At 42.8% G+C, this 27,500-nt stretch overlaps 1 protein-coding gene across 1 annotated transcript in view; it reads right to left on the reverse strand.

Annotated features, from left to right (window-relative positions):
• nectin1b (nectin cell adhesion molecule 1b) overlaps positions 1–27,500 on the reverse strand; it is a 200,641-nt gene that overhangs the window by 44,595 nt on the left and 128,546 nt on the right. Inside the window, exons 3-5 of the mRNA XM_055910496.1 lie at positions 22,323–22,622; positions 12,262–12,379; positions 301–452 (exon numbers count right to left, since the gene is read on the reverse strand). Coding sequence (XP_055766471.1) covers positions 301–452; positions 12,262–12,379; positions 22,323–22,622 — 570 coding nt within the window. The remainder of the gene's footprint in view (positions 1–300; positions 453–12,261; positions 12,380–22,322; positions 22,623–27,500) is intronic.

Raw genomic sequence — 27,500 nt, forward strand, 5'->3', positions numbered from 1 at the left:
AGAGAAACCAGAAGCCCAGAGCAGAGAGAAACCAGAAGCCCAGAGCAGAGAAACCAGAATCCCAGAGCAGAGAAACCAGATTCCCAGAGCAGAGAGAAACCAGAATCCCAGAGCAGAGAAACCAGAAGCCCAGAGCAGAGAAACCAGAATCCCAGAGCAGAGAAACCAGAATCCCAGAGCAGAGAAACCAGAATCCCAGAGCAGAGAAACCAGAAGCCCAGAGCAGAGAAACCAGATGCCCAGAGCAGAGAAACCAGAAGCCCAGAGCAGAGAAGAAGCTCGTACCAGTGGGTCACCTACCAGTAACATTAACCTGGACCAGACCAGTACGAGTCCCGATCCCATTGGTGGCAGCACACACGTACGTCCCAGCTAGCTCATAGGTCACCGCGCCCTTGAAGATCAGAGAGTTGTTAAGAATCTCCACGGTGCTGGGAAGAGATCCATTCACCCTGTAGAAGAGAGGAGCAAGATGTTAAAGATCCTAGTGTTCAAACCTCTTTAATACCCTAGGGGTCACACCTCTTTTACACCCTACTGGCCACACCTCTTATCACCCTAGTGGCCACAATTCCTATCACACCTCTTTTACACCCTAGTGGCCACAATTCCTATCACACCTCTTTCACACCCTACTGGCCACACCTCCTATCACACCTCTTTTACACCCTAGTGGCCACACCTCTTATCACACCTCTTTTACGCCCTACTGGCCACACCTCTTATCACACCCTACTGGGTCACATGTCTTTAACACCCTAGTGGGTCACATGTCTTTAACACCCTAGTGGGTCACATGTCTTTAACACCCTAGTGGTCACATGTCTTTAACACCCTAGTGGTCACATGTCTTTAACACCCTAGTGGTCACATGTCTTTAACACCCTAGTGGTCACATGTCTTTAACACCCTAGTGGTCACATGTCTTTAACACCCTAGTGGTCACATGTCTTTAACACCCTAGTGGTCACATGTCTTTAACACCCTAGTGGTCACATGTCTTTAACACCCTAGTGGTCACATGTCTTTAACACCCTAGTGGTCACATGTCTTTAACACCCTAGTGGTCACATGTCTTTAACACCCTAGTGGTCACATGTCTTTAACACCCTAGTGGTCACATGTCTTTAACACCCTAGTGGTCACATCTCTTTAACACCCTAGTGGGTCACATCTCTTTAACACCCTAGTGGGTCACATCTCTTTAACACCCTCGTGGGTCACATCTCTTTAACACCCTCGTGGGTCACATCTCTTTAACACCCTCGTGGGTCACATCTCTTTAACACCCTGGTGGGTCACATCTCTTTAACACCCCAGTGAGTCACATCTCTTTAACACCCTAGTGGGTCACATCTCTTTAACACCCTAGTGGGTCACATCTCTTTTACACCCTAGTGGGTCACATCTCTTTAACACCCTAGTGGGTCACATCTCTTATCACACCCTAGTGGGCACACCTCTTTAACACCCTAGTGGGTCACATCTCATTAACACCCTAGTGGGTCACATCTCATTAAAACCCTAGTGGTCACACCTCTTATCACACCCTAGTGGGCACACCTCTTATCAAACCTCTAACACCCTAGTGGTCACATCTCATTAACACCCTAGTGGCAAAGAGGCACTGAGTTTAAATAGAACTGTTAGGCCAAAATGACCATTGCTATGTTTGGAGGAAAAAGTGTGAGGCTTGCAAGCCGAAGAACACCATCCCAACCGTGAAGCACGGGGGTGGCAGCATCATGTTGTTGGGGTGCTTTGCTGCAGGAGGGACTGGTGCACTTCACAAAAGAGATGGCAACATGAGGAGGGAAAATTATGTGGATATATTGAAGCTACATCTCAAGACATCAGTCAGGAAGTTAAAGCTTGGTCTCAAATGGGTCTTCCTAATGGACAGTGACCCCAAGCATACTTCCAAAGTTGTGGCAAAATGGCTTAAGGACAACAAAGTCAAGATATTGGAGTGGCCATCACAAAGCCCAGACCTCAATCCTATAGAACATTTGTGGGCAGAACTGAAAAAGCGTGTGCGAGCAAGGAGGCCTACAAACCTGACTCAGTTACACGAGCTCTGTCAGGAGGAATGGGCCAAAATTCACCCAACTTATTGTGGGAAGCTTGTGGAGGGCTACCAAAAATGTTTGTTTGACCTGGCTGTGTGTGTGTTTCTATAGCTATATGCATGCCCATAACCTGATCTGGCTGTGTGTGTGTGTGCGTGCGTCTGTGTGGAGCTCCTCTAGCAGCCCGGGGGAAACTTCACCACACGTTTGGAGTCTTGTTCCACCACAGCAATGTCCTCCTATCTGTCACCCAGCCTGCCCCTTCGTCTGTACACATAGATCTCTCTCTCTCCTCCTCCTCACCCCATCCCATCTTCTACACCCCTCTTTCTCCATCATCATCATCATCATCCCTCTCCTCAACCTCCCTATCCTATCCTATGATATCATCTCTCTCTCTCTCTCTCTCTCTCTTTCCTCTGTCTTCACCATCTCTCTCTCTCTCTTCCACCCTCTCCAGTCTCCTCTTCCCCTGTAAAGAAACCTCTCTTTCTATATATCTCTCCCCCACCCTCCCTCTCTCCCCCACCCTCCCTCTCTCATTAATAGCCAGTCGTGGCAGGGCTACAGTGAGTTTGAACACAATGGTCTATTAATACGTTGACACTGTCCCTTACCCAGCCTTCAGTGAACAATTACTACGTTTCTCTCTCAGTTTCACTCTATAATTCTCTGCTTTTCACCCAGATATAGATGGTTCTGTGTCAGAAGTGTTGTACTCTGGAGAGCCAGAGAGGACAGCAGGATGAGGACATTGGCACATTGAATTGCGTTTCTATGATGTCACATGGCTTGATATTTGGACTGTGGTTAGATTTTTTGTTTATGCTCACATAGCCACCCTATGCATGATTTGTTAGTGTGGATCAAAGCTAGCATTGTTTACTGAGAAGAGCACTTATGGCCTGGAAAAAAAACATGATCATTTCTCCTTTCTCATCTCAACATACTGCTGTCTGTGTATATATTCTGCAGCACTGATCATTTGACTGGCAACGTACTGAGGTCAACTCTTAGGTATGTCGTCCTAATCTATGGCTCCACCACTTCAACTGATGCTAAAACTCCTCTCTCTCTCGCTCCCTGCTAAAGATGAAAAAGCATTTTACGATCCCCCTCTAAAAATGGCACCAAGGAACATGGCTGACGTTTTTTCATTCTCCCAACCAATTGTGCCATTTTTAACTTATTTTGTACATAATGTTGATGGTACCGTCTCTTGTGACCGAAAATAACTTCTGGACATCAGAAAAGCGATTCCTCACCGCGGACTGGAAGAAACGTTTTCCTTTAACGAGTCCGACGAGAAGGATACACTACCTTCAGTGGAACAGGCCCAGATCCCCGCATTTTGCGTGAAGAAAAGACACCGGAAATCAGGCTGCCTTCTGAGAATCCGGAAGCGAACGAGTAAACTCCCACTGCCTTCCATTTTTTTGGCTAACATGCAATCATTGGGAAAATAAATTGATGACCTACAATTAAGATTATCCTACCAACGGGACAGTAAAAACTGTAATATCTTATGTTTCACCGAGAAGTGGCTGAACGAAGATACGGACAATATAGGGATGGATTTTTGAAGCACCAGCAGAACAGAGACTACTTCTGGTAAGACGAGGGGTGGGGGTGTGTGTCTCCTTGTCAATAACAACTGGTGCGCGATGTCTAATATTAAAGAAGTCATGAGGTATTGCTCGCCTGAGGTAGAGTACCTTATGATAAGCTGTAGACCACACTATCTACCAAGAGAGTTCTCATCTGTATTATTCGTAGCCGTCTATTTACCACCATAGAACGAAGCACTAAGACGGCTTCCTGACAGGCCGCCCCCAGGTGGTAAGGGTAGACAACAACACGTCTGCCACACTGATCCTCAACACTGGAGCCCCTCAGGGGTGCGTGCTCAGTCTCCTCCTGTACTCTCTGTTCACCCACAACTACGTGGCCAAACACGACTCCAACACTATCATTAAGTTTGCTGACGACACAACAGTGGTAATCAAATCAAATCAAGTATCTCCTCCTAAGTTGGGATCAAATTTTGGGATCTCCTGTTTGTGTGTATGTGTGTGCGTATGGTTGTGTGAATGTGTGTGCGTACGGTTGTGTGTGTGTGCGTATGTGTGTGCGTATGGTTGTGTGAATGTGTGGGCGTGAGAAGTCAGTATAAAATGTATTGTTTTGTATTCTTGACTTCAGAACGTTCCCGTGAATAAACCTTTTTGACTATTTCAGCTCGGCCTCCGTCTGTTTCATTCGACCAGGATCTTACAAATTCTGGTTTGCAGACTGAGGAATATAATTAAATTGGATTATATACCTGGAGAACATAATTCCCCTATCAATTGGTCACATACACATGGTTAGCAGATGTTAATGCGAGTGTAGCGAAATGCGTGTGCTTCCAGTTCTGACCGTGTAGTAATATCTAACAAGAAATCTAACAATTTCACAACAACTACTTTATACACATACATGTAAAGGAATGAATAAGAATATTTACATATAAATATATGGACGAGCGATGGCCGTGCGGCATATTGTAGATAAAATATATACTGTGAATAAAATACATTAGACACTGTCAATAAAATAGATTGGATACTGTAGATGAAATAGACTAGATACTGTAGATAAAGTATAATATATATTGTAGCTAAAAGAGACTAAACTGTAGACAAAAGAGTCTAGATACTGTAGATAAAACAGATTAGATAATGTAGCTAAAATATATACTGTAGATAAAATAGACTAGATACTGTAGATAATATATACTGTAGATAAAATAGATTAGATACTGTATATACATATATACTGTAGATACAATATATACTGTAGATAAAATAGATTAGATACTGTATATACATATATACTGTAGATACAATATATACTGTAGATACAATATATTAGATACTGTAGATAATATATACTGTGGATAAAATAGATTAGATACTGTATATACATATATACTGTAGATAAAATATATACTGTAGATAAAATACTGTAGATAAAAGACTAGAAACTAAAATAGATTAGATACTGTATATACATATATACTGTAGATAAAATATATACTGTAGATAAAATACTGTAGATAAAATAGACTAGATACTGTAGATGAAATATATACTGTAGATAAAATAGATTAGATACTGTAGATAAAATAGATTAGATACTGTAGATAAAATAGATTAGATACTGTAGATAAAATAGATTAGATACTGTAGATAAAATAGATTAGATACTGTAGATAAAATAGATTAGATACTGTAGATAAAATAGATAAGATACTGTAGATAAAATAGATTAGATACTGTATATACATATATACTGTAGATAAAATAGATTAGATACTATAGATAAAATATATAGTGTAGATAAAATAGACTAGATACTGTAGATAAAATAGATTAGATACTGTAGATAAAATAGATTAGATACTGTAGATAAAATAGATTAGATACTGTAGATAAAATAGATTAGATACTGTAGATAAAATAGATTAGATACTGTAGATAAAATAGATAAGATACTGTAGATAAAATAAATTAGATACTGTAGATAAAATAGACTAGATACTGTAGATAAAATAGATTAGATACTGTAGATAAAATACATAAGATAGTGTAGATAAAATATTTACTGTAGATAAAATATATACTGTAGATAAACTAGATACTGTAGATGAAATAGACAAGATATTGTAGATAAAATAAACTAGATACTATAGATAAAATACATAAGATAGTGTAGATAAAATAGACTAGATATTGTAGATAAAATAGACTAGATACTGAAGATAAAATAGCTTAGATACTGTAGATAAAATATACTATATACTGAAGATAAAATAGATTAAATACTGTAGATAAAATATATACTGTAGACAGACTAGATACTGTAGATGAAATAGACTAGACATTGTAGATAAAATAGACTAGATACTGTAGATAAAATAGACTAGATAGTTTAGATAAGAGACTAGATACTCTAGATAGTTTAGATAAGAGACTAGATACTGTAGATAGACTAGATACTGTATATTAAATATAATAGATACTGTAGATAAGAGAGAACAGATACTGTAGATAAGAGATTAGATACAGTAGATGAAACAGCTTAGATACTGTAGATAAGAGATTAGATAGGTTCGTTAAATCTATACTGTAGATAAAATAGATTAGATACTGTAGATAAGAGACTAGATACAGTGGCTTGCGAAAGTTTTCACCCCCATTCACATTTTTCCTATTTTATTGCCTTACAACCTGGACTTAAAATGGACAAAAAAAAACAGCAAACTTGAGCGTGCCTAAATATCCCCCCCCCCCCCCCCCCCCCCCCACCCAATGTCAATACTTTGTAGAGACACCTTTTGCAGAAATTACAGCTGCAAGTCTCTTGGGGTATGTCTCTATAAACTTGGCACATCTAGCCACTGGGATTTTTGCCCATTCTTAAAGGCAAACTGCTCCAGCTCCTTCAAGTTGGATGGGTTTTGCTGGGGTAAAGCAATTTTTAAGTCATACCACATATTCTCAATTGGATTGAGGTCTGAGCGTTGACTAGGCCATTCCAAGACATTTAAATGTTTCCCCTTAAACCACTCGAGTGTTGCTTTAGCAGAATGCTTAGGGTCATTGTCCTGCTGGAAGGTGAACCTCTGTCCCAGTCTCAAATCTCTGGAAGACTGAAAAAGGTATCCATCAATAATTTCCCTGTATTTAGCGCCATCCATCATTCCTTCAATTCTGACCAGTATCCCAGTCACTGCTGATGAAAAACATCTGTTTTCGGTCATGGTGTTCTCAGGGTGATGAGAGGTGTTGGGTTTAAGCCAGACATAGTGTTTTCCTTGATGGCCAAAAAGCTACATTTTAGTCTCATCTGATCAGAGTACCTTCTTCCATATGTTTGGGGAGTCTCCCACATGCATTTTGGCGAACAGCGAACGTGTTTGCTTATTTTTTTTATTTAAGCAATGTTTTTTTTCTGGCCACTTTTCCGTAAAGCCCAGCTCTGTGGAGTGTACGGCTTAAAGTGGTCCTATGGACAGATTCTCCAATCTCCGCTGTGGAGCTTTGCAGCTCCTTCAGGGTTATCTTTGGTCTCTTTGTTGCCTCTCTGATTAATACCCTCCTTGCCTGGTCCGTGAGTTTTGGTGGGCGGCCCTCTCTTGGCAGGTTTGTTGTGGTGCCATATTCTTTACATGTTTTAATAATGGATTTAATGGTGTTCCGTGGGATGTTCAAAGTTTTTTTATAACCCAACCCTGATCTGTACTTCTCCACAACTTTGTCCCTGACCTGTTTGGTGAGCTCCTTGGTCTTCATGGTACCCCTTGCTTAGTGGTGTTGGAGACTGGTGTCTTTCAGAGGAGGAGTATATATACTGAGATCATGTGACAGATTATGTTGCACACAGGTGTTGTTGCACACTTAGATTATGTTGCACACTTAGATTATGTTGCACACTTAGATTATGTTGCACACTTAGATTGCACACAGGTGGACTTTATTTATCTAATTATGTGACTTCTGAAGGTAATTGGTTGCACCAGATCTTATTTAGGGGCTTCATAGCAAAGGGGGTGAAAACATATGCACACACCACTTTTCACTTTTTTATTGTTTAGAATTGTTTTCTTTTAAGTAAATTTTTTCATTTCACTTCATCAATTTTGACAATTTTGTGTATTTCCAATACATGACATCCAAATAAAAATATATTTAAATTACAGGTTGTAATGCAACATTTTTTATTAAACGCTAAGGCAGATGAAACATTTTGCAAGGCACTGTAATGTAGATTAAAAAAAACTAGATTAGATTAAAAATAGATTAGATATTGTAGATAAGAGACTAGATACTGTAGAGAAGAGACTAGATATAGCTGATAAAATATATACTGTAGATAAAATAGATTAGATACTGTATATAAAGAAGACTAGATACTGTAGATAAAATAGACTAGATACTGTAGATAAAATAGACTAGATACTGTAGATAAGAGATATACTGTAGATAAAATAGATTAGATACTGTAGATAAGAGATATACTGTAGATAAAATAGATTAGATACTGTATATAAAGAAGACTAGATACTGTAGATAAAATAGACTAGATACTGTAGATAAGAGATATACTGTAGATAAAATAGATTAGATACTGTAGATAAAATAGACTACATACCTCAGATAAAATAGATTAGATATTGTAGATAAGAGACTAGATACTGTAGATAAAAAAGATTAGATATTTTAGATAAAATAGACTAGATACTTTAGATAAAATAGACTAAATACTAGAGATAAAAGAGACTAGATACTGTAGATAAAATAGACTATATACTGTAGATAAGAGACTATATATTGTAAATAAATTAGATACTGTAGATAAGAGACTATATACTATATATGAAATAGACTAGATATTGTAGACAAGAGACTACATAATGTAGGTACAAGATATACTGTAGATAAAATAGATTAGACACTGTAGATAAATTAGATTAGATAATATTGATAAAATAGATTAGATAAGATACTATATACTGTAGATAAAAGAGACTAGATACAAGGTATACTGTAGATAAAATAGATTAGATACTGTATATAAAAGAGACTAGATACTGTAGAAAGAATATATACTGTTGATAAAAAAGACTATATACTCTCTGTAAAAATAAATACTGTAGATTAGAGACTAGATACTGTACATAAAATAGACTAGATACTGCAGATAAAATAGACTAGATACTGTAGATAAAATAGACTAGATACTGTAGATAAGAGACTCTCACCGTGTGTAATCTACTAGTCTAACTGTCACCGTGTTGCCCATGCTTGCTGTAGATAATAATGTGTGTGTTGTTTTTTACAGTCTCAGCCTAAGCCTCCATCTCCAAGCCAAATCATCATTATATTGATGTGTAAACAAACTGAGATGAATGAACGAAACACTGATCGAGACGGAAAGAGTGCAAGAGGGGGAAAATACATGTTATTGCTTTATGTTTTTAAAATAAATGAGGTTCACCAGACCTCTCATATAACACAATTAAGTTGTGTCAGTTTCATTGCAGCGGTAAAGTGCATTAAGTGTTTAAGTCTTGAACAGGGTTTTTGAGAATGGCTTATGCTTTTAAAGCACAGAATTAATAAATCCATTCATTTCAGACCACTTGTTCAATTATCATGAATTCCAAACCGTGGGCCCGTTTCTCATGATATACAGGACCAGTCAAAAGTTTTAGAACACCATCCAAGGTTTTTCTTTCTTTTTTACTATTTTCTACATTGTAGAATAATAATGAAGACATCAAAACTATGAAATAACAAATGTAATTATGCATTAACTTCTTCGGGGTAGGGGGCAGCATTTTCACTTTTGGATAAATAGCATGCCCAAATTCAACTGCCTGCTACTCATCCCCAGAATATAAGATATGCATATTATTAGTGGATTTGGATGGAAAACACTCTGAAGTTTCTAAAACTGTTTGAATCATGTCTGTGAGTATAACGGAACTTATGTAGCAGGCAAAACCCAGAGGACAAACGATTCAGAATTTTTTATTTTTTGAGGTCACTGTCTTTTCAATGAGGTTTCATTGGGATACTAGATTTCTAAGGGACTTGTTTGCAGTTCCTACCGCTTCCACTGGATGTCACCAGTCTTTGGAAATTGGTTGAGGTTTTTCCTTTGTGTAATGAAGAAGTACGGACATCTTAAATGAGAGTCACTTGAAGTAAATTGTTTGAGAAAGGCGCATGACTCAAAAAGTAGCGTCAGTTTGTTTTCTTTTTGTATTGAACACAGATCATCCCGTCTTCAATTTGATCGATTATTAACGTTTAAAAATACCTAACGTTGTATTACAAAAGTAGTTTGAAATGTTTTGGTAAAGTTTACATGTAACCTTTGAGATATTTTGTAGTGACGTTGCGCAGGTTGGAAGCTGTGTTTTTCTGGATGAAACGCGCCAAATAAATTGACATTTTGGATATATATCGACAGAATTAAATGAACAAAAGGACCATTTGTGATGTTTATGGGACATATTGAAGTGCCAACAAAATAAGTTCGTCAAAGGTAAGGCATGAATTATATTTTTATTTCTGCGTTTTGTGTCGTGCCTGCAGGGTTGAAATATGCTACTCTCTTTGTTTACTGTTGTGCTATCATCAGATAATAGCCTCTTATGCTTTCGCCGAAAAGCCTTTTTGGAAATCTGACATGTTGGCTGGATTCACAATGAGTGTAGCTTTAATTTGGTATCTTACATGTGTGATTTAATTAAAGTTAGATTTTTGTATCATGTTATTTGAATATGGCGCTCTGTATTTTCCCAGGTTGGATTGCGTCCCACCTATCCCAGAGAGGTTAAATAAAAAAGTGTTAAACAAATCAAAATATATTTTAGATTCTTCAAAGTAGCCACCCTTTACCTTGACAACAGCTTTGCACACTCTTGGTATTCTCTCAACCAGCTTAACCTGGTATCCTTTTCCAACAGTCTTGAAGGAGATCCCACATATGCTGAGCACTTGTTGGCAGCTTTTCCTTCACTGCAGTTCAACTCATCCCAAACCATCTCAATTGGGTTGAGGTCGGGTGATTGTGGAGGCCAGGTCATCTGATGCAGCACTCCATCCCTCTCCTTGGTAAAATAGCCCTTACACAGCCTGGAGGTGTGTTGGGTCATTGTCCTGTTGAAAAACAAATGATAGTCCCACTAAGCGCAAACCAGATGGGATGGCATATCGCTGCAGAATGTGGTGGTTGCCATGCCGGTTAAGTGTGGTGTGGGGGTGCTTTGTTGGTGACACAGACAGACAGTGTTACCAACAAAGCACCCCCACACCTCCTCCTCCATGCTTCACGGTGGGAACCACACATGTGGAGATCATCCGTTCACCTACTCCGAGTCTCACAAAGATATAGCGGTTGGAACCAAATATCTCAAATTTGGACTCATCAGACCAAAGAACAGATTTCCACCGGTCTAACGTCCATTGCTCGTGTTTCTTGGCCCAAACAAGTCTCTTCTTATTATTGGTGTCCTTTAGTAGTGGTTTCTTTGCAGACATTTGACCATGAAGGCCTGATTCAATCAGTCTCCTCTGAACAGTTGATGTCGAGATGTGTCTGTTACTTGAACCCTGTAAAGCATATATTTGCGCTGCAATTTGAGGTGCAGTTAATTGCTGATTTCAGAGGCTGGTAACACTAATGAACTTATCCTCTTCCTGTTCTGTGGTGGTCCTCATGAGAGTCAATTTCATCATAGCACTTGATCGTTTTTGCGACTGCACTTGAAGAAACTTTCAAACTTTCAAAGTTCTTGAAATTTTCCATATTGATTGACCTTCATGTCTTAAAGTAATGATGGAATGTTGTTTCTCTTTGCTTATTTGAGCTTTTCTTGCCATAAAATGGACTTATTACACCAAATAGGGCTATCTTCTGTATACCACCTCAACCTTGTCACAACACAACTGATTGGCTCAAACGCCAATCAAAGAAATTAAACAAATTGGTTACTACATGATTCCATATGTGTTATTTCATCATTTTGATGTTGTCACTATTATTCTACAATAGTAAAAAAAAAAAAAAAAAAAAAAAAACAATTGAATGAGTAGGTGTGTCCAAACTCTTGACTGGTATTGTTCATGAAACAAAAAGATTTCATACAATAATGTAAATTAAGTCTAAGTCTTGAACAAGTTTTTTTAGAATGTATGTTACCTACACTTCAAGCTTTCTTTGTACCCCCTCCGCATTTGTAGCCCCTCCCCATTTGTAGCCCCTCCCCATTTGTAGCCCCTCCCCATTTGTAGCCCCTCCCCATTCGTAGCCCCTCCCCATTCGTAGCCCCTCCCCATTCGTAGCCCCTCCCCATTCGTAGCCCCTCCCCATTTGTAGCCCCTCCCCATTTGTAGCCCCTCCCCATTTGTAGCCCCTCCCCATTTGTAGCCCCTCCCCATTTGTAGCCCCTACCCATTTGTAGCCCCTCCCCATTTGTAGCCCCTCCCCATTTGTAGCCCCTCCCCATTTGTAGCCCCTCCCCATTTGTACCACCTACCCATTTGTACCCCCTACCCATTTGTACCCCCTACCCATTTGTACCCCCTACCCATTTCAAACAGACAACCTGAACCTGTGAACAGAAGGTAAGACTTACACTTTCCACTGGTAGACGGTAACAGGAGGGTTAGCGTCAGCTTTACAGGTGAGGCTGACATCCTGACGGTCCAGGTACCAGTTACCATCGAAGCCCTCGATCTTCACCTCCGGTTCATCTGTCAGAGAGAGAGAGAGATGGTGTCAGAAGAGTATAGTATGTTTCTCATTCCACACTGCTGAGTCGAGCCTGGTTACCTATTCACCATGTTGCTGAAACGGACAATGACAATAGAATAGTACAGACCGTCTCTCAATCACTCAGCCTCATACCGACTGCGTTTCCAACACTGAGGGACAGAGAGGATCACCACACTACCCTCTAGAGATCACCACACTACCCTCTAGAGATCACCACACTACCCTCTAGAGATCACCACACTACCCTCTAGAGATCATCACACTACCCTCTAGAGGATCACCACCCTACCCTCTAGAGGATCACCACCCTACCCTCTAGAGGATCATCACACTACCCTCTAGAGATCACCACACTACCCTCTAGAGATCACCACACTACCCTCTAGAGGATCACCACACTACCCTCTAGAGGATCACCACACTACCCTCTAGAGGATCATCACACTACCCTCTAGAGGATCATCACACTACCCTCTAGAGATCACCACACTACCCTCTAGAGGATCACCACACTACCCTCTAGAGGATCATCACACTACCCTCTAGAGGATCATCACACTACCCTCTAGAGATCACCACACTACCCTCTAGAGATCACCACACTACCCTCTAGAGATCACCACACTACCCTCTAGAGATCACCACACTACCTTCTAGAGGATCATCACACTACCCTCTAGAGGATCATCACACTACCCTCTAGAGATCACCACACTACCCTCTAGAGATCACCATACTACCCTCTAGAGATCACCACACTACCCTCTAGAGATCACCACACTACCCTCTAGAGATCACCACACTACCCTCTAGAGATCACCACACTACCCTCTAGAGATCACCACACTACCCTCTAGAGGATCACCACACTACCCTCTAGAGATCACCACACTACCCTCTAGAGATCACCACACTACCCTCTAGAGATCACCACACTACCCTCTAGAGGATCACCACACTACCCTCTAGAGATCACCACACTACCCTCTAGAGATCACCACACTACCCTCTAGAGATCACCACACTACCCTCTAGAGATCACCACACTACCCTCTAGAGGACCACCACACTACCCTCTAGAGATCACCACACTACCCTCTAGAGGATCACCACACTACCCTCTAGAGATCACCACACTACCCTCTAGAGATCACCACACTACCCTCTAGAGATCACCACACTACCCTCTAGAGGACCACCACACTACCCTCTAGAGATCACCACACTACCCTCTAGAGATCACCACACTACCCTCTAGAAATCACCACACTACCCTCTAGAGATCACCACACTACCCCCTAGAGGACCACCACACTACCCTCTAGAGGACCACCACACTACCCTCTAGAGATCATCACACTACCCTCTAGAGGATCACCACACTACCCTCTAGAGATCACCACACTACCCTCTAGAGATCACCACACTACCCTCTAGAGGACCACCACACTACCCTCTAGAGGACCACCACACTACCCTCTAGAGATCACCACACTACCCTCTAGAGATCACCACACTACCCTCTAGAGATCACCACACTACCCTCTAGAGATCACCACACTACCCTCTAGAGGATCACCACCCTACCCTCTAGAGATCACCACACTACCCTCTAGAGGATCACCACACTACCCTCTAGAGGATCACCACCCTACCCTCTAGAGGATCATCACACTACCCTCTAGAGCACAGGTGTCAAACTCATTCCACGGAGGGCCGAGTGTCTGCGGGTTTTCGCTCCTCCCTTGTACTTGATTGATGAATTAACATCACTAATTAGTTAGGAACTCCCCACACCTGGTTGTCTAGGGCTTTATTGAAAGGAAAAACCAAAAACCTGCAGACACTTGGCCCTCCGTGGAATGAGTTTGACACCCCTGCTCTAGAGGATCATCACACTACCCTCTAGAGATCACCACCCTACCCTCTAGAGGATCACCACACTACCCTCTAGAGATCACCACCCTACCCTCTAGAGATCACCACACTACCCTCTAGAGGATCACCACACTACCCTCTAGAGGATCACCACACTACCCTCTAGAGATCACCACCCTACCCTCTAGAGATCACCACACTACCCTCTAGAGGATCACCACACTACCCTCTAGAGATCACCACACTACCCTCTAGAGATCACCACCCTACCCTCTAGAGATCACCACCCTACCCTCTAGAGATCACCACCCTACCCTCTAGAGGATCATCACACTACCCTCTAGAGATCACCACACTACCCTCTAGAGATCACCACACTACCCTCTAGAGGATCACCACACTACCCTCTAGAGGATCACCACACTACCCTCTAGAGATCACCACACTACCCTCTAGAGGATCACCACACTACCCTCTAGAGATCACCACACTACCCTCTAGAGATCACCACACTACCCTCTAGAGATCACCACACTACCCCCTAGAGATCACCACACTACAATCTAGAGATCACCACACTACAATCTAGAGATCACCACACTACCCTCTAGAGATCACCACACTACCCTCTAGAGGATCACCACACTACCCTCTAGAGGATCACCACACTACCCTCTAGAGATCACCACCCTACCCTCTAGAGATCACCACCCTACCCTCTAGAGATCACCACCCTACCCTCTAGAGATCACCACACTACCCTCTAGAGGATCACCACACTACCCTCTAGAGGATCACCACCCTACCCTCTAGAGATCACCACCCTACCCTCTAGAGATCACCACACTACCCTCTAGAGATCACCACACTACCCTCTAGAGATCACCACACTACCCTCTAGAGATCACCACACTACCCTCTAGAGATCACCACACTACCCTCTAGAGGATCACCACACTACCCTCTAGAGATCATCACACTACCCTCTAGAGATCACCACACTACCCTCTAGAGATCACCACACTACCCTCTAGAGATCACCACACTACCCTCTAGAGATCACCACACTACCCTCTAGAGATCACCACACTACCCTCTAGAGATCACCACACTACCCTCTAGAGATCACCACACTACCCTCTAGAGATCACCACACTACCCTCTAGAGATCACCACACTATCCTCTAGAGATCACCACACTACCCTCTAGAGGATCACCACACTACCCTCTAGAGGATCACCACACCAACCTCTAGAGATCACCACACTACCCTCTAGAGGATCACCACACTACCCTCTAGAGGATCACCACACTACCCTCTAGAGGATCACCACCCTACCCTCTAGAGGATCACCACCCTACACTCTAGAGATCACCACCCTACCCTCTAGAGATCACCACCCTACCCTCTAGAGATCACCACCCTACCCTCTAGAGATCACCACCCTACCCTCTAGAGATCACCACCCTACCCTCTAGAGATCACCACACTACCCTCTAGAGATCACCACACTACCCTCTAGAGATCACCACACTACCCTCTAGAGATCACCACACTACCCTCTAGAGATCACCACACTACCCTCTAGAGATCACCACACTACCCTCTAGAGATCACCACACTACCCTCTAGAGATCACCACACTACCCTCTAGAGATCACCACACTACCCTCTAGAGATCACCACACTACCCTCTAGAGATCACCACACTACCCTCTAGAGATCACCACACTACCCTCTAGAGATCACCACACTACCCTCTAGAGATCACCACACTACCCTCTAGAGATCACCACACTACCCTCTAGAGATCACCACACTACCCTCTAGAGATCACCACACTACCCTCTAGAGATCACCACACTACCCTCTAGAGATCACCACACTACCCTCTAGAGATCACCACACTACCCTCTAGAGATCACCACACTACCCTCTAGAGATCACCACACTACCCTCTAGAGGATCATCACACTACCCTCTAGAGATCACCACACTACCCTCTAGAGATCACCACACTACCCTCTAGAGATCACCACACTACCCTCTAGAGATCACCACCCTACCCTCTAGAGGATCATCACCCTACCCTCTAGAGATCACCACACTACCCTCTAGAGGATCACCACACTACCCTCTAGAGATCACCACACTACCCTCTAGAGATCACCACCCTACCCTCTAGAGGATCATCACACTACCCTCTAGAGATCATCACATAGGGATCGTCAGCAGTAGCCACAGCTGTTCCAGCCTCAGGACCACCTATCACTGTTCATTTGATCATTTTTCAGTTTGAGTGTAAACAGGAAGCTTTGGTAAAAATACCAGCCAGCATCTAAAAGACAGTTTTTCAACACAACACCAGAATTATAATCTATGAAGCACCACATTCACAGAGTTAGTATGTGTTTTAGTATGTATTTTAGTATGTATTTTATGACAGGAACTCAGTGAATAGCAGGATGTCCTATAACAGCATGTTACTATACTACCTGCAGAACAGAGCAGAACAGTGAATATCAGGATGTCCTATAACTAGGGCTGGGTGATATGGCCTAAAACGAATTCATTAATTTGATATATCAATGTTACTATACCACCTACAGAGCAGAACAGAATAGAGCAGAACAGAATAGAGCAGAAAAGAATAGAGCAGAATAGAACATAGCAGAACAGAATAGAACAGAACAGAAGATTGCAGAACAGAACAGAATAGAACAGAGCAGAACAGAGCAGAATAGAACAGAACAGAATAGAACAGAGCAGAATAGAACAGAACAGAATAGAACAGAGCAGAATAGAACAGAGCAGAATAGAACAGAACAGAGCAGAATAGAACAGAAAATAGCAAAATAGAGCAGAACAGAACATAGCAGAACAGAATAGAAAATAGCAGCATAGAACAGAACAGAACAGAATAGAACAGAGCAGAACAGAGCAGAATAGAACAGAACAGAATAGAACAGAGCAGAATAGAACATAGCAGAACATAGCAGAATAGAACAGAACAGAATAGAACATAGCAGAATAGAACAGAACAGAAGATAGCAGAACAGAACAGAATAGAATAGAACAGAATAGAACAGAGCAGAATAGAACAGAAAAAAGCAGAACAGAATAGAGCAGAACAGAACAGAATAGAGCAGAGTAGAATAGAGCAGAATAGAAAAGAACAGAATAGAGCAGAATAGAACAGAGGAGAATAGAACATAGCAGAAAAGAATATAGCAGAACAGAGCAGAATAGAACAGAGCAGAACATAGAAGAACAGAATATAGCAGAACAGAACATAGCAGAATAGAACAGAGCAGAATAGAACAGACTAGAACAGAGCAGAATAGAACATAGCAGAATAGAACATAGCAGAATAGAACAGAGCAGAATAGAGCAGAATAGAATAGACCAGAGCAGAATAGAACAGAATAGAACAGAGCAGAATAGAACATAGCAGAATAGAACAGAGCAGAATAGAGCAGAATAGAATAGACCAGAGCAGAATAGAACAGAATAGAACAGAGCAGAATAGAACAGAATAGAATAGAACAGAGCAGAATAGACCAGAATAGAACAGAGCAGAATAGAACAGAATAGAACAGAATAGAACAGAGCAGAATAGAACAGAATAGAACAGAGCAGAATAGAACAGAGCAGAATAGAACAGAATAGAACAGAGCAGAATAGAACAGAGCAGAATAGAACAGAATAGAACAGAGCAGAATAGAACAGAGCAGAATAGAATAGAACAGAACAGAATATAGCAGAATAGAACAGAATAGAACAGATCAGAACAGAGCAGAACAGAACAGAATAGAACAGAGCAGAATAGAATAGAACAGAATATAGCAGAATAGAGCAGAATAGAACAGAGCAGAATAGAACAGAGCAGAATAGAATAGAACAGAACAGAATATAGCAGAATAGAACAGAATAGAACAGAGCAGAATAGAACAGAGCAGAATAGAATAGAACAGAACAGAACAGAATAGAACATAGCAGAACAGAATAGAACAGAATATAGCAGAATAGAACAGAATAGACCAGAGCAGAACAGAACAGAACAGAATAGAACAGAACAGAATAGACCAGAGCAGAATAGAATAGAACAGACCAGAGCAGAATAGACCAGAGCAGAGCAGAACAGAACAGAACAGAATAGAACATAGCAGAACAGAACAGAGCAGAATAGAATAGAATAGAGCAGAATAGAATAGAACAGGGCAGAACAGAATAGAACAGAGCAGAACAGAGCAGAATAGAACATAGCAGAATAGAACAGAACAGAACAGAATAGAATAGAGCAGAATAGAACAGAATAGATCAGAATAGAACAGAGCAGAATAGACCAGAGCAGAATAGAACATAGCAGAGCAGCATAGAACAGAGCAGAACAGAACAGAACAGAACAGAGCAGAATAGAACAGAACAGAACAGAGCAGAATAGAACAGAGCAGAATAGAACAGAACAGAACAGAGCAGAATAGAACAGAGCAGAACAGAACAGAATAGAATAGAGCAGAATAGAATAGAACAGAGCAGAATAGACCAGAGCAGAATATATTAGAACAGAGCAGAATAGAACAGAGCAGAATAGAATAGAGCAGAATAGAACAGAATAGATCAGAATAGAACAGAATAGAATAGAACAGAGCAGAACAGAATAGAACATAGCAGAATAGAACAGAGCAGAACAGAGCAGAATAGAACATAGCAGAACAGAACAGAGCAGAGCAGAATAGAACAGAATAGAACATAGCAGAATAGAACAGAGCAGAACAGAGCAGAATAGAACATAGCAGAATAGAACAGAGCAGAACAGAGCAGAATAGAACATAGCAGAACAGAGCAGAATAGAACATAGCAGAACAGAGCAGAACAGAGCAGAATAGAACAGAGCAGAATAGAGCAGAATAGAACATAGCAGAACAGAATAGAACAGAGCAGAATAGAACATAGCAGAACAGAGCAGAATAGAACATAGCAGAACAGAGCAGAACATAGCAGAATAGAACATAGCAGAACAGAGCAGAATAGAACAGAACAGAATAGAGCAGAATAGAACATAGCAGAACAGAATAGAACAGAGCAGAATAGAAAATAATAGAACAGAGCAGAATAGAACAGAACAGAATAGAGCAGAATAGAACATAGCAGAACAGAATAGAACATAGCAGAACAGAGCAGAATAGAACAGAGCAGAATAGAACATAGCAGAACAGAGCAGAATAGAACAGAGCAGAGCAGCATAGAACAGAATAGAACAGAGCAGAACAGAGCAGAATAGAACAGAACAGAACAGAACAGAACAGAATAGAATAGAGCAGAATAGAACGGTGAACAGTTAAAACCAGTGGCCGTCCTATTGCCTCTGACCTGAATTCCCTGACCAGAATATCTTAATTTTCTGTCCTGATGATTCTACATGTTGAGGCACCACAGCTATCATCTGCTTTCAGCCCTACTGCTATATTTCCTCTCTAAGACTATATGATTACTGTATTTCCTCTCTAAGACTATACAATTACTGTATTTCCTCTCTAAGACTATATGATTACTGTATTTCCTCTCTAAGACTATATGATTACTGTATTTCCTCTCTAAAACTATATAAATACTGTATTTCCTCTCTAAGACTATATAAATCCTGTATTTCCTCTAAGACTATATGAATCCAGTATTTCCTCTCTAAGACTATATGAATCCTGTAGACTAGCTCTTCCTGCTGTTGATTGAAGCAGACAGACCTTGGCTGACCTAGGAAATGACACACTATTCCCTACATAGTGCCCTACATAGAACCTCCCTATAGTTTAACTACAATTATTTTGACAACAAAGCCATAGGCTCTGACATAGTGCATTGGTCAAAAGTAATGCAGTACAATAGGGAACCTTTTCAGATGCTCCAGTAGGAGACTCTTAACACTGAGGTTTAAGGTCCTATTGCAGATGCCCCAGTAGGAGACTCTTAACACTGAGGTTTAGGGTTCTATTTCAGATGCTCCAGTAGGAGACTCTTAACACTGAGGTTTAGGGTTCTATTTCAGATGCCCCAGTAAGAGACTCTTAACACTGAGGTTTAGGGTTCTATTGCAGATGCCCCAGTAGGAGACTCTTAACACTGAGGTTTAGGGTTCTATTTCAGATGCTCCAGTAAGAGACTCTTAACACTGAGGTTTAGGGTTCTATTTCAGATGCTCCAGTAAGAGACTCTTAACACTGAGGTTTAGGGTTCTATTTCAGATGCTCCAGTAAGAGACTCTTAACACTGAGGTTTAGGGTTCTATTGCAGATGCTCCAGTAAGAGACTCTTAACACTGAGGTTTAGGGTTCTATTGCAGATGCCCCAGTAGGAGACTCTTAACACTGAGGTTTAGGGTTCTATTTCAGATGCTCCAGTAAGAGACTCTTAACACTGAGGTTTAGGGTTATATTGCAGATGCTCCAGTAGGAGACTCTTAACACTGAGGTTTAGGGTTCTATTGCAGATGCCCCAGTAGGAGACTCTTAACACTGAGGTTTAGGGTTCTATTTCAGATGCTCCAGTAAGAGACTCTTAACACTGAGGTTTAGGGTCCTATTTCAGATGCCCCAGTAAGAGACTCTTAACACTGAGGTTTAGGGTTCTATTGCAGATGCCCCAGTAGGAGACTCTTAACACTGAGGTTTAGGGTTCTATTTCAGATGCTCCAGTAAGAGACTCTTAACACTGAGGTTTAGGGTTCTATTGCAGATGCCCCAGTAGGAGACTCTTAACACTGAGGTTTAGGGTTCTATTTCAGATGCTCCAGTAAGAGACTCTTAACACTGAGGTTTAGGGTTCTATTTCAGATGCTCCAGTAAGAGACTCTTAACACTGAGGTTTAGGGTTCTATTGCAGATGCTCCAGTAAGAGACTCTTAACACTGAGGTTTAGGGTTCTATTGCAGATGCCCCAGTAGGAGACTCTTAACACTGAGGTTTAGGGTTCTATTTCAGATGCTCCAGTAAGAGACTCTTAACACTGAGGTTTAGGGTTCTATTGCAGATGCCCCAGTAGGAGACTCTTAACACTGAGGTTTAGGGTTCTATTTCAGATGCTCCAGTAAGAGACTCTTAACACTGAGGTTTAGGGTTCTATTTCAGATGCTCCAGTAAGAGACTCTTAACACTGAGGTTTAGGGTTCTATTGCAGATGCTCCAGTAAGAGACTCTTAACACTGAGGTTTAGGGTTCTATTGCAGATGCCCCAGTAGGAGACTCTTAACACTGAGGTTTAGGGTTCTATTTCAGATGCTCCAGTAAGAGACTCTTAACACTGAGGTTTAGGGTTCTATTTCAGATGCTCCAGTAAGAGACTCTTAACACTGAGGTTTAGGGTTCTATTGCAGATGCTCCAGTAAGAGACTCTTAACACTGAGGTTTAGGGTTCTATTGCAGATGCTCCAGTAAGAGAATCTTAACACGGAACCCAAACCGGCTGCGCGCGTGCGCCATCATGCATAAATGTATTTTGTCCCCCGACACCAAACACGATCACGACAGCAGGTTAAAATATCAAAACAAACTCTGAAACAATGACGTTAATTTGGGGACAGGTCGAAAAGCATTAAACACGTATGGCAATGTAGCTAGTTAGCTTGCACATGCTAGCTAATTTGTCCTATTTAGCTAGCTTGCTGTTGCTAGCTAATTTGTCCTGGGATATAAACCTTGAGTTGTTATTTTACCTGAAATGCACAAGGTCCTCTACTCCGACAATTAATCCACCCATAAAACGGTCAACCGAATCGTTTCTAGTCATCTCTCCTCCTTCTAGGCTTTTTCTTCTCTGGAATCAATATTGCAATATTTATATTGCGATTGGCAACTTTCATAAATTAGGTGCATTACCGCCACCGACCTCGTTCGTCTTTCAGTCACCCAGGTTGTTTTGTGACTAGTGTGTTTTGTATGATATAGTGTATTTATCATGTAAATCCTGCCCAGAAACCACATTTCCCTTTGAGGAAATATGATTGATTGGTTGATTGATTGACATAAAAATAACTGTGATAACTCACATTGCACGTTGAGCACGACACTGTTTGTAATCCTCTCGTTGTTGTAGGTTACGATGCAGGTGAGTTTCTGTTTGTGTGTCTCTCTGCTCGGCACGACCACGTAGTTGCTCCTAACGGTCACCGTGCCGTTGGCATTCTGCGTCTCTTGGAACGTGGCTTCGCCCTTCAGCCTCGTGTCCCACTTGATCACACTCTGAGGCTTTCCATTCGCCGAGAGGCAGGTCGCCACGGTCATGTTCCGCTTCTGGGGGCGGGCCACGATGGTGGGCGTGGTCAAGGCCATTCGGGTCTGAGGTCGAGCTGAAAGGAAAGAGGGAGAATAAACGTGAACAAAACAAACAAAGTGATTAACCCTCATTTTGACACCAAGAAGAAACTATTGAAAAGCAACAATCATAGCAAAATACAAACATATTTCCTATCAAAACATCACACAGGGACCAGTCTTAAGACAAGGCTGGAGTTACAGGGACTAGTCTTAAGACAAGGCTGGAGGTACAAGGACTAGTCTTAAGACAAGGCTGGAGGTACAGGGACTAGTCTTAAGACAAGGCTGGAGTTACAGGGACTAGTCTTAAGACAAGGCTGGAGGTACAGGGACTAGTCTTAAGACAAGGCTGGAGGTACAGGGACTAGTCTTAAGACAAGGCTGGAGGTACAGGGACTAGTCTTAAGACACGGCTGGAGGTACAGGGACTAGTCTTAAGACAAGGCTGGAGTTACAGGGACTAGTCTTAAGACAAGGCTGGAGGTACAGGGACTAGTCTTAAGACAAGGCTGGAGGTACAGGGGCTAGTCTTAAGACAAGGCTGGAGACACAGGGACTAGTCTTAAGACAAGGCTGGAGTTACAGGGACTAGTCTTAAGACAAGGCTGGAGACACAGGGACTAGTCTTAAGACAAGGCTGGAGTTACAGGGACTAGTCTTAAGACAAGGCTGGAGGTACAGGGACTAGTCTTAAGACAAGGCTGGAGGTACAGGGGCTAGTCTTAAGACATGGCTCTTTCTTGATTTAAATCAAATAAGCAAAGTGATTAAAGGGTGGAAAGGTTTTTCATCAAAAGTGAAGGAAAAATACAATGAAATAGTTTATACTGGTCCAATTACGTTGTTTTGAATGCCGATGCCCTTCATTACAAAAATAATAGCTTTCTGTGAAGTAAATTACTTTTTGGATTGTGTGGATTTTTCTTTCAATATAATTCCCATCTACGTTTAGAATTATTTCAACTTCACTTCAATGTTAAGACTCAGATTAACTGATAACTATTTGAAATGTATGAATCTAGGGTGGGAGAAAGATGAACAGGTTTTGTGATGATTTAAATCAAGAAAGGAACGTCCCTCCCTGACGTGCTCAAAGCCAAACCCAGTTGTCAGCCTCAACAGATGGAGAAGCCTCCCAAACCCAGTTGTCAGCCTCAACAGATAGAGAAGCCTCCCAAACAGATGGAGAAGCCTCCCAAACCCAGTTGTCAGCCTCAACAGATAGAGAAGCCTCCCAAACAGTTGGAGAAGCCTCCCAAACAGATAGAGAAGCCTCCCAAACCCAGTTGTCAGCCTCAACAGATAGAGAAGCCTCCCAAACAGATGGAGAAGCCTCCCAAACCCAGTTGTCAGCCTCAACAGATAGAGAAGCCTCCCAAACAGTTGGAGAAGCCTCCCAAACCCAGTTGTCAGCCTCAACAGATAGAGAAGCCTCCCAAACAGATAGAGAAGCCTCCCAAACCCAGTTGTCAGCCTCAACAGATAGAGAAGCCTCCCAAACAGATGGAGAAGCCTCCCAAACCCAGTTGTCGGCCTCAACAGATGGAGAAGCCTCCCAAACAGATAGAGAAGCCTCCCAAACCCAGTTGTCAGCCTCAACAGATAGAGAAGCCTCCCAAACAGATGGAGAAGCCTCCCAAACAGATGGAGAAGCCTCCCAAACAGATGGAGAAGCCTCCCAAACCCAGTTGTCAGCCTCAACAGATGGAGAAGCCTCCCAAACAGATGGAGAAGCCTCCCAAATGAACAACGTCTTCCAATTGAAATCCTTTGAGGGCTGGCAATTAGCAATTTACTACAGTGATGCCAAAAGGCAGGCTCAGGTAAGCACTAGAGAAACTGTAGCTCTGGAGCAGATATGAAGAGCTGCAGATGGCTATGATATGAAGAGCTGCAGATGGCTTTCATATGCTTTGTGAGGCGTTGGAAAACCTCCCTGGTCTTTGTGGTTGAATGTGTGTTTGAAATCCACTCCTCGACTGAGGGACCTGACAGATAATGGTATGTGTTGGAGTACAGAGATGAGGTAGTCATTCAGACATCATGTTAAACACTACTATTTATCACAGAGTCCATGCAACTCATTATGTGACTTCTTATGCAACTGTTTACTCCTGAACGTATTTAGGCTTGCCCTAACAAAGGGGTTGAATACTTACTGACACGGAGACATTTCAGATTTTCATTTTGAATTCATTTTTGTACAAATTTCTAAAAACATAATTCCAGTTTGACATTATGGGGTTTTATGTGTAGGCCACTGACAAACAAATCCACATGTAATCCATGTTGAATTCAGGCAGTAACACATACAACTGTGGAAAAAGGTCAAGGGGTGAGAATAGTTTTTCTGAAGGCGCTGTACATGATTTATTTCTCTGTAGTCTGCAGCATCTCTGGTTACAGGAAAGCAATATGGCTGTGTGCTTTATGATGGCGGCTTCCTTCTGGGGAAATCTATATGAATATATCACATCTCCAACACCTTCACAGAAACACAGACTGGCTGAGTGGCCTGACAGCTTTTCCAAGGTTACAGTGCTATAGTGTCTGACCTCACGTAAGCAAGTTAAGTGCAGGTCTAGGGCAGGTCAAGGGCAGGTCAAGGGAAGGTGTAGGACAGGTCAAGGGCAGGTCAAGGGCAGGTGTAGGACAGGTCAAGGGCAGGTGTAGGACAGGTCAAGGGCAGGTCAAGGGCAGGTCAAGGGCAGGTCAAGGGAAGGTCAAGGGCAGGTCAAGGGCAGGTCAAGGGCAGGTGTTGGCCAGGTGTAGTTCAAGGACAGGTGTAGGACAGGTCAAGGGCAGGTGTAGGACAGGTCAGGTCAAGGACAGGTGTAGGGCAGGTCAAGGGCAGGTCAAGGGCAGGTCAAGGGCAGGTCAAGGGCAGGTGTTGGCCAGGTGTAGTTCAAGGACAGGTGTAGGGCAGGTCAAGGACAGGTGTAGGACAGGTCAAGGGCAGGTCAAGGACAGGTCAAGGACAGGTTAATGACAGATCAATGACAGGTGTAGGACAGGTCAAGGGCAGGTAAAGGACAGGTCAAGGGCAGGTCAAGGACAGGTCAATGACAGGTCAAGGACAGGTCAAGGGCAGGTGTAGGGCAGGTGTAGGGCAGGTCAAGGGCAGGTGTAGGACAGGTCAAGGGCAGGTGTAGGGCAGGTCAAGGACAGGTGTAGGGCAGGTCAAGGGCAGGTGTTGGCCAGGTGTAGTTCAAGGACAGGTGTAGGGCAGGTCAAGGACAGGTGTAGGACAGGTCAAGGGCAGGTGTAGGACAGGTCAAGGACAGGTCAAGGACAGTTCAAGGACAGGTCGAGGGCAGGTAAAGGACAGGTGAAGGACAGGTGTAGGGCAGGTGAAGGACAGGTGTAGGGCAGGTCAAGGACAGGTGTAGGGCAGGTCAAGGACAGGTGTAGGGCAGGTCAAGGGAAGTTGAAGGGCAGGTCTACGGCAGGTCAAGAGTAGGGCAAGGGCAGGTCAAGGGCAGGTCAAGGGCAGGTCAATGGCAGGTGTAGGGCAGGTCAAGGGCAGGTGAAGGGCAGGTCAAGAATAGGGCAAGGGAAGGTCAAGGGCAGGTGAAGGGCAGGTCAACGGCAGGTGAAGGGCAGGTGAGGGGGGCTGACTAGAATGTCTTGTAGTGTCAGGTCATTCTAATGGAGGGGGGCTGACTAGAATGTCTTGTAGTGTCAGGTCATTCTAATGGAGGGGGGCTGACTAGAATGTCTTGTAGTGTCAGGTCATTCTAATGGAGGGGGGCTGACTAGAATGTCTTGTAGTGTCAGGTCATTCTAATGGAGGGGGGGGGCTGACTAGAATGTCTTGTAGTGTCAGGTCATTCTAATGGAGGGGGGCTGACTAGAATGTCTTGTAGTGTCAGGTCATTCTAATGGAGGGGGGCTGACTAGAATGTCTTGGTTATCAGGTCATTCTAATGGAGGGGGGGGGCTGACTAGAATGTCTTGGTTATCAGGTCATTCTAATGGGGGGGGGGGCTGACTAGAATGTCTTGTAGTGTCAGGTCATTCTAATGGAGGGGGGCTGACTAGAATGTCTTGTAGTGTCAGGTCATTCTAATGGAGGGGGCTGACTAGAATGTCTTGTAGTGTCAGGTCATTCTAATGGAGGGGGGCTGACTAGAATGTCTTGTAGTGTCAGGTCATTCTAATGGAGGGGGGCTGACTAGAATGTCTTGTAGTGTCAGGTCATTCTAATGGAGGGGGGCTGACTAGAATGTCTTAGTTATCAGGTCATTCTAATGGAGGGGGGCTGACTAGAATGTCTTGGTTATCAGGTCATTCTAATGGAGGGGGGGGGGCTGACTAGAATGTCTTGGTTATCAGGTCATTCTAATGGGGGGGGGGGGGCTGACTAGAATGTCTTGTAGTGTCAGGTCATTCTAATGGGGGGGGGGGCTGACTAGAATGTCTTGGTTGTCAGGTCATTCTAATGGAGGGGGGCTGACTAGAATGTCTTGTAGGGGCAGGTCATTCTAATGGAGGGGGGCTGACTAGAATGTCTTGGTTATCAGGTCATTCTAATGGGGGGGGGGGGGGTCTGACTAGAATGTCTTGGTTGTCAGGTCATTCTAATGGGGGGGGGGGGGGCTGACTAGAATGTCTTGGTTATCAGGTCATTCTAATGGAGGGGGGGGGGCTGACTAGAATGTCTTGGTTGTCAGGTCATTCTAATGGGGGGGGGCTGACTAGAATGTCTTGTAGTGTCAGGTCATTCTAATGGGGGGGGGGCTGACTAGAATGTCTTGGTTGTCAGGTCATTCTAATGGAGGGGGGGGGGGGGGGCTGACTAGAATGTCTTGGTTGTCAGGTCATTCTAATGGGGGGGGGGGCTGACTAGAATGTCTTGGTTGTCAGGTCATTCTAATGGGGGGGGGGGCTGACTAGAATGTCTTGGTTAT

Source organism: Salvelinus fontinalis, unplaced genomic scaffold (assembly GCF_029448725.1).
Source record: "Salvelinus fontinalis isolate EN_2023a unplaced genomic scaffold, ASM2944872v1 scaffold_0012, whole genome shotgun sequence".
In the NCBI taxonomy this organism is placed as follows: domain Eukaryota; kingdom Metazoa; phylum Chordata; class Actinopteri; order Salmoniformes; family Salmonidae; genus Salvelinus; species Salvelinus fontinalis.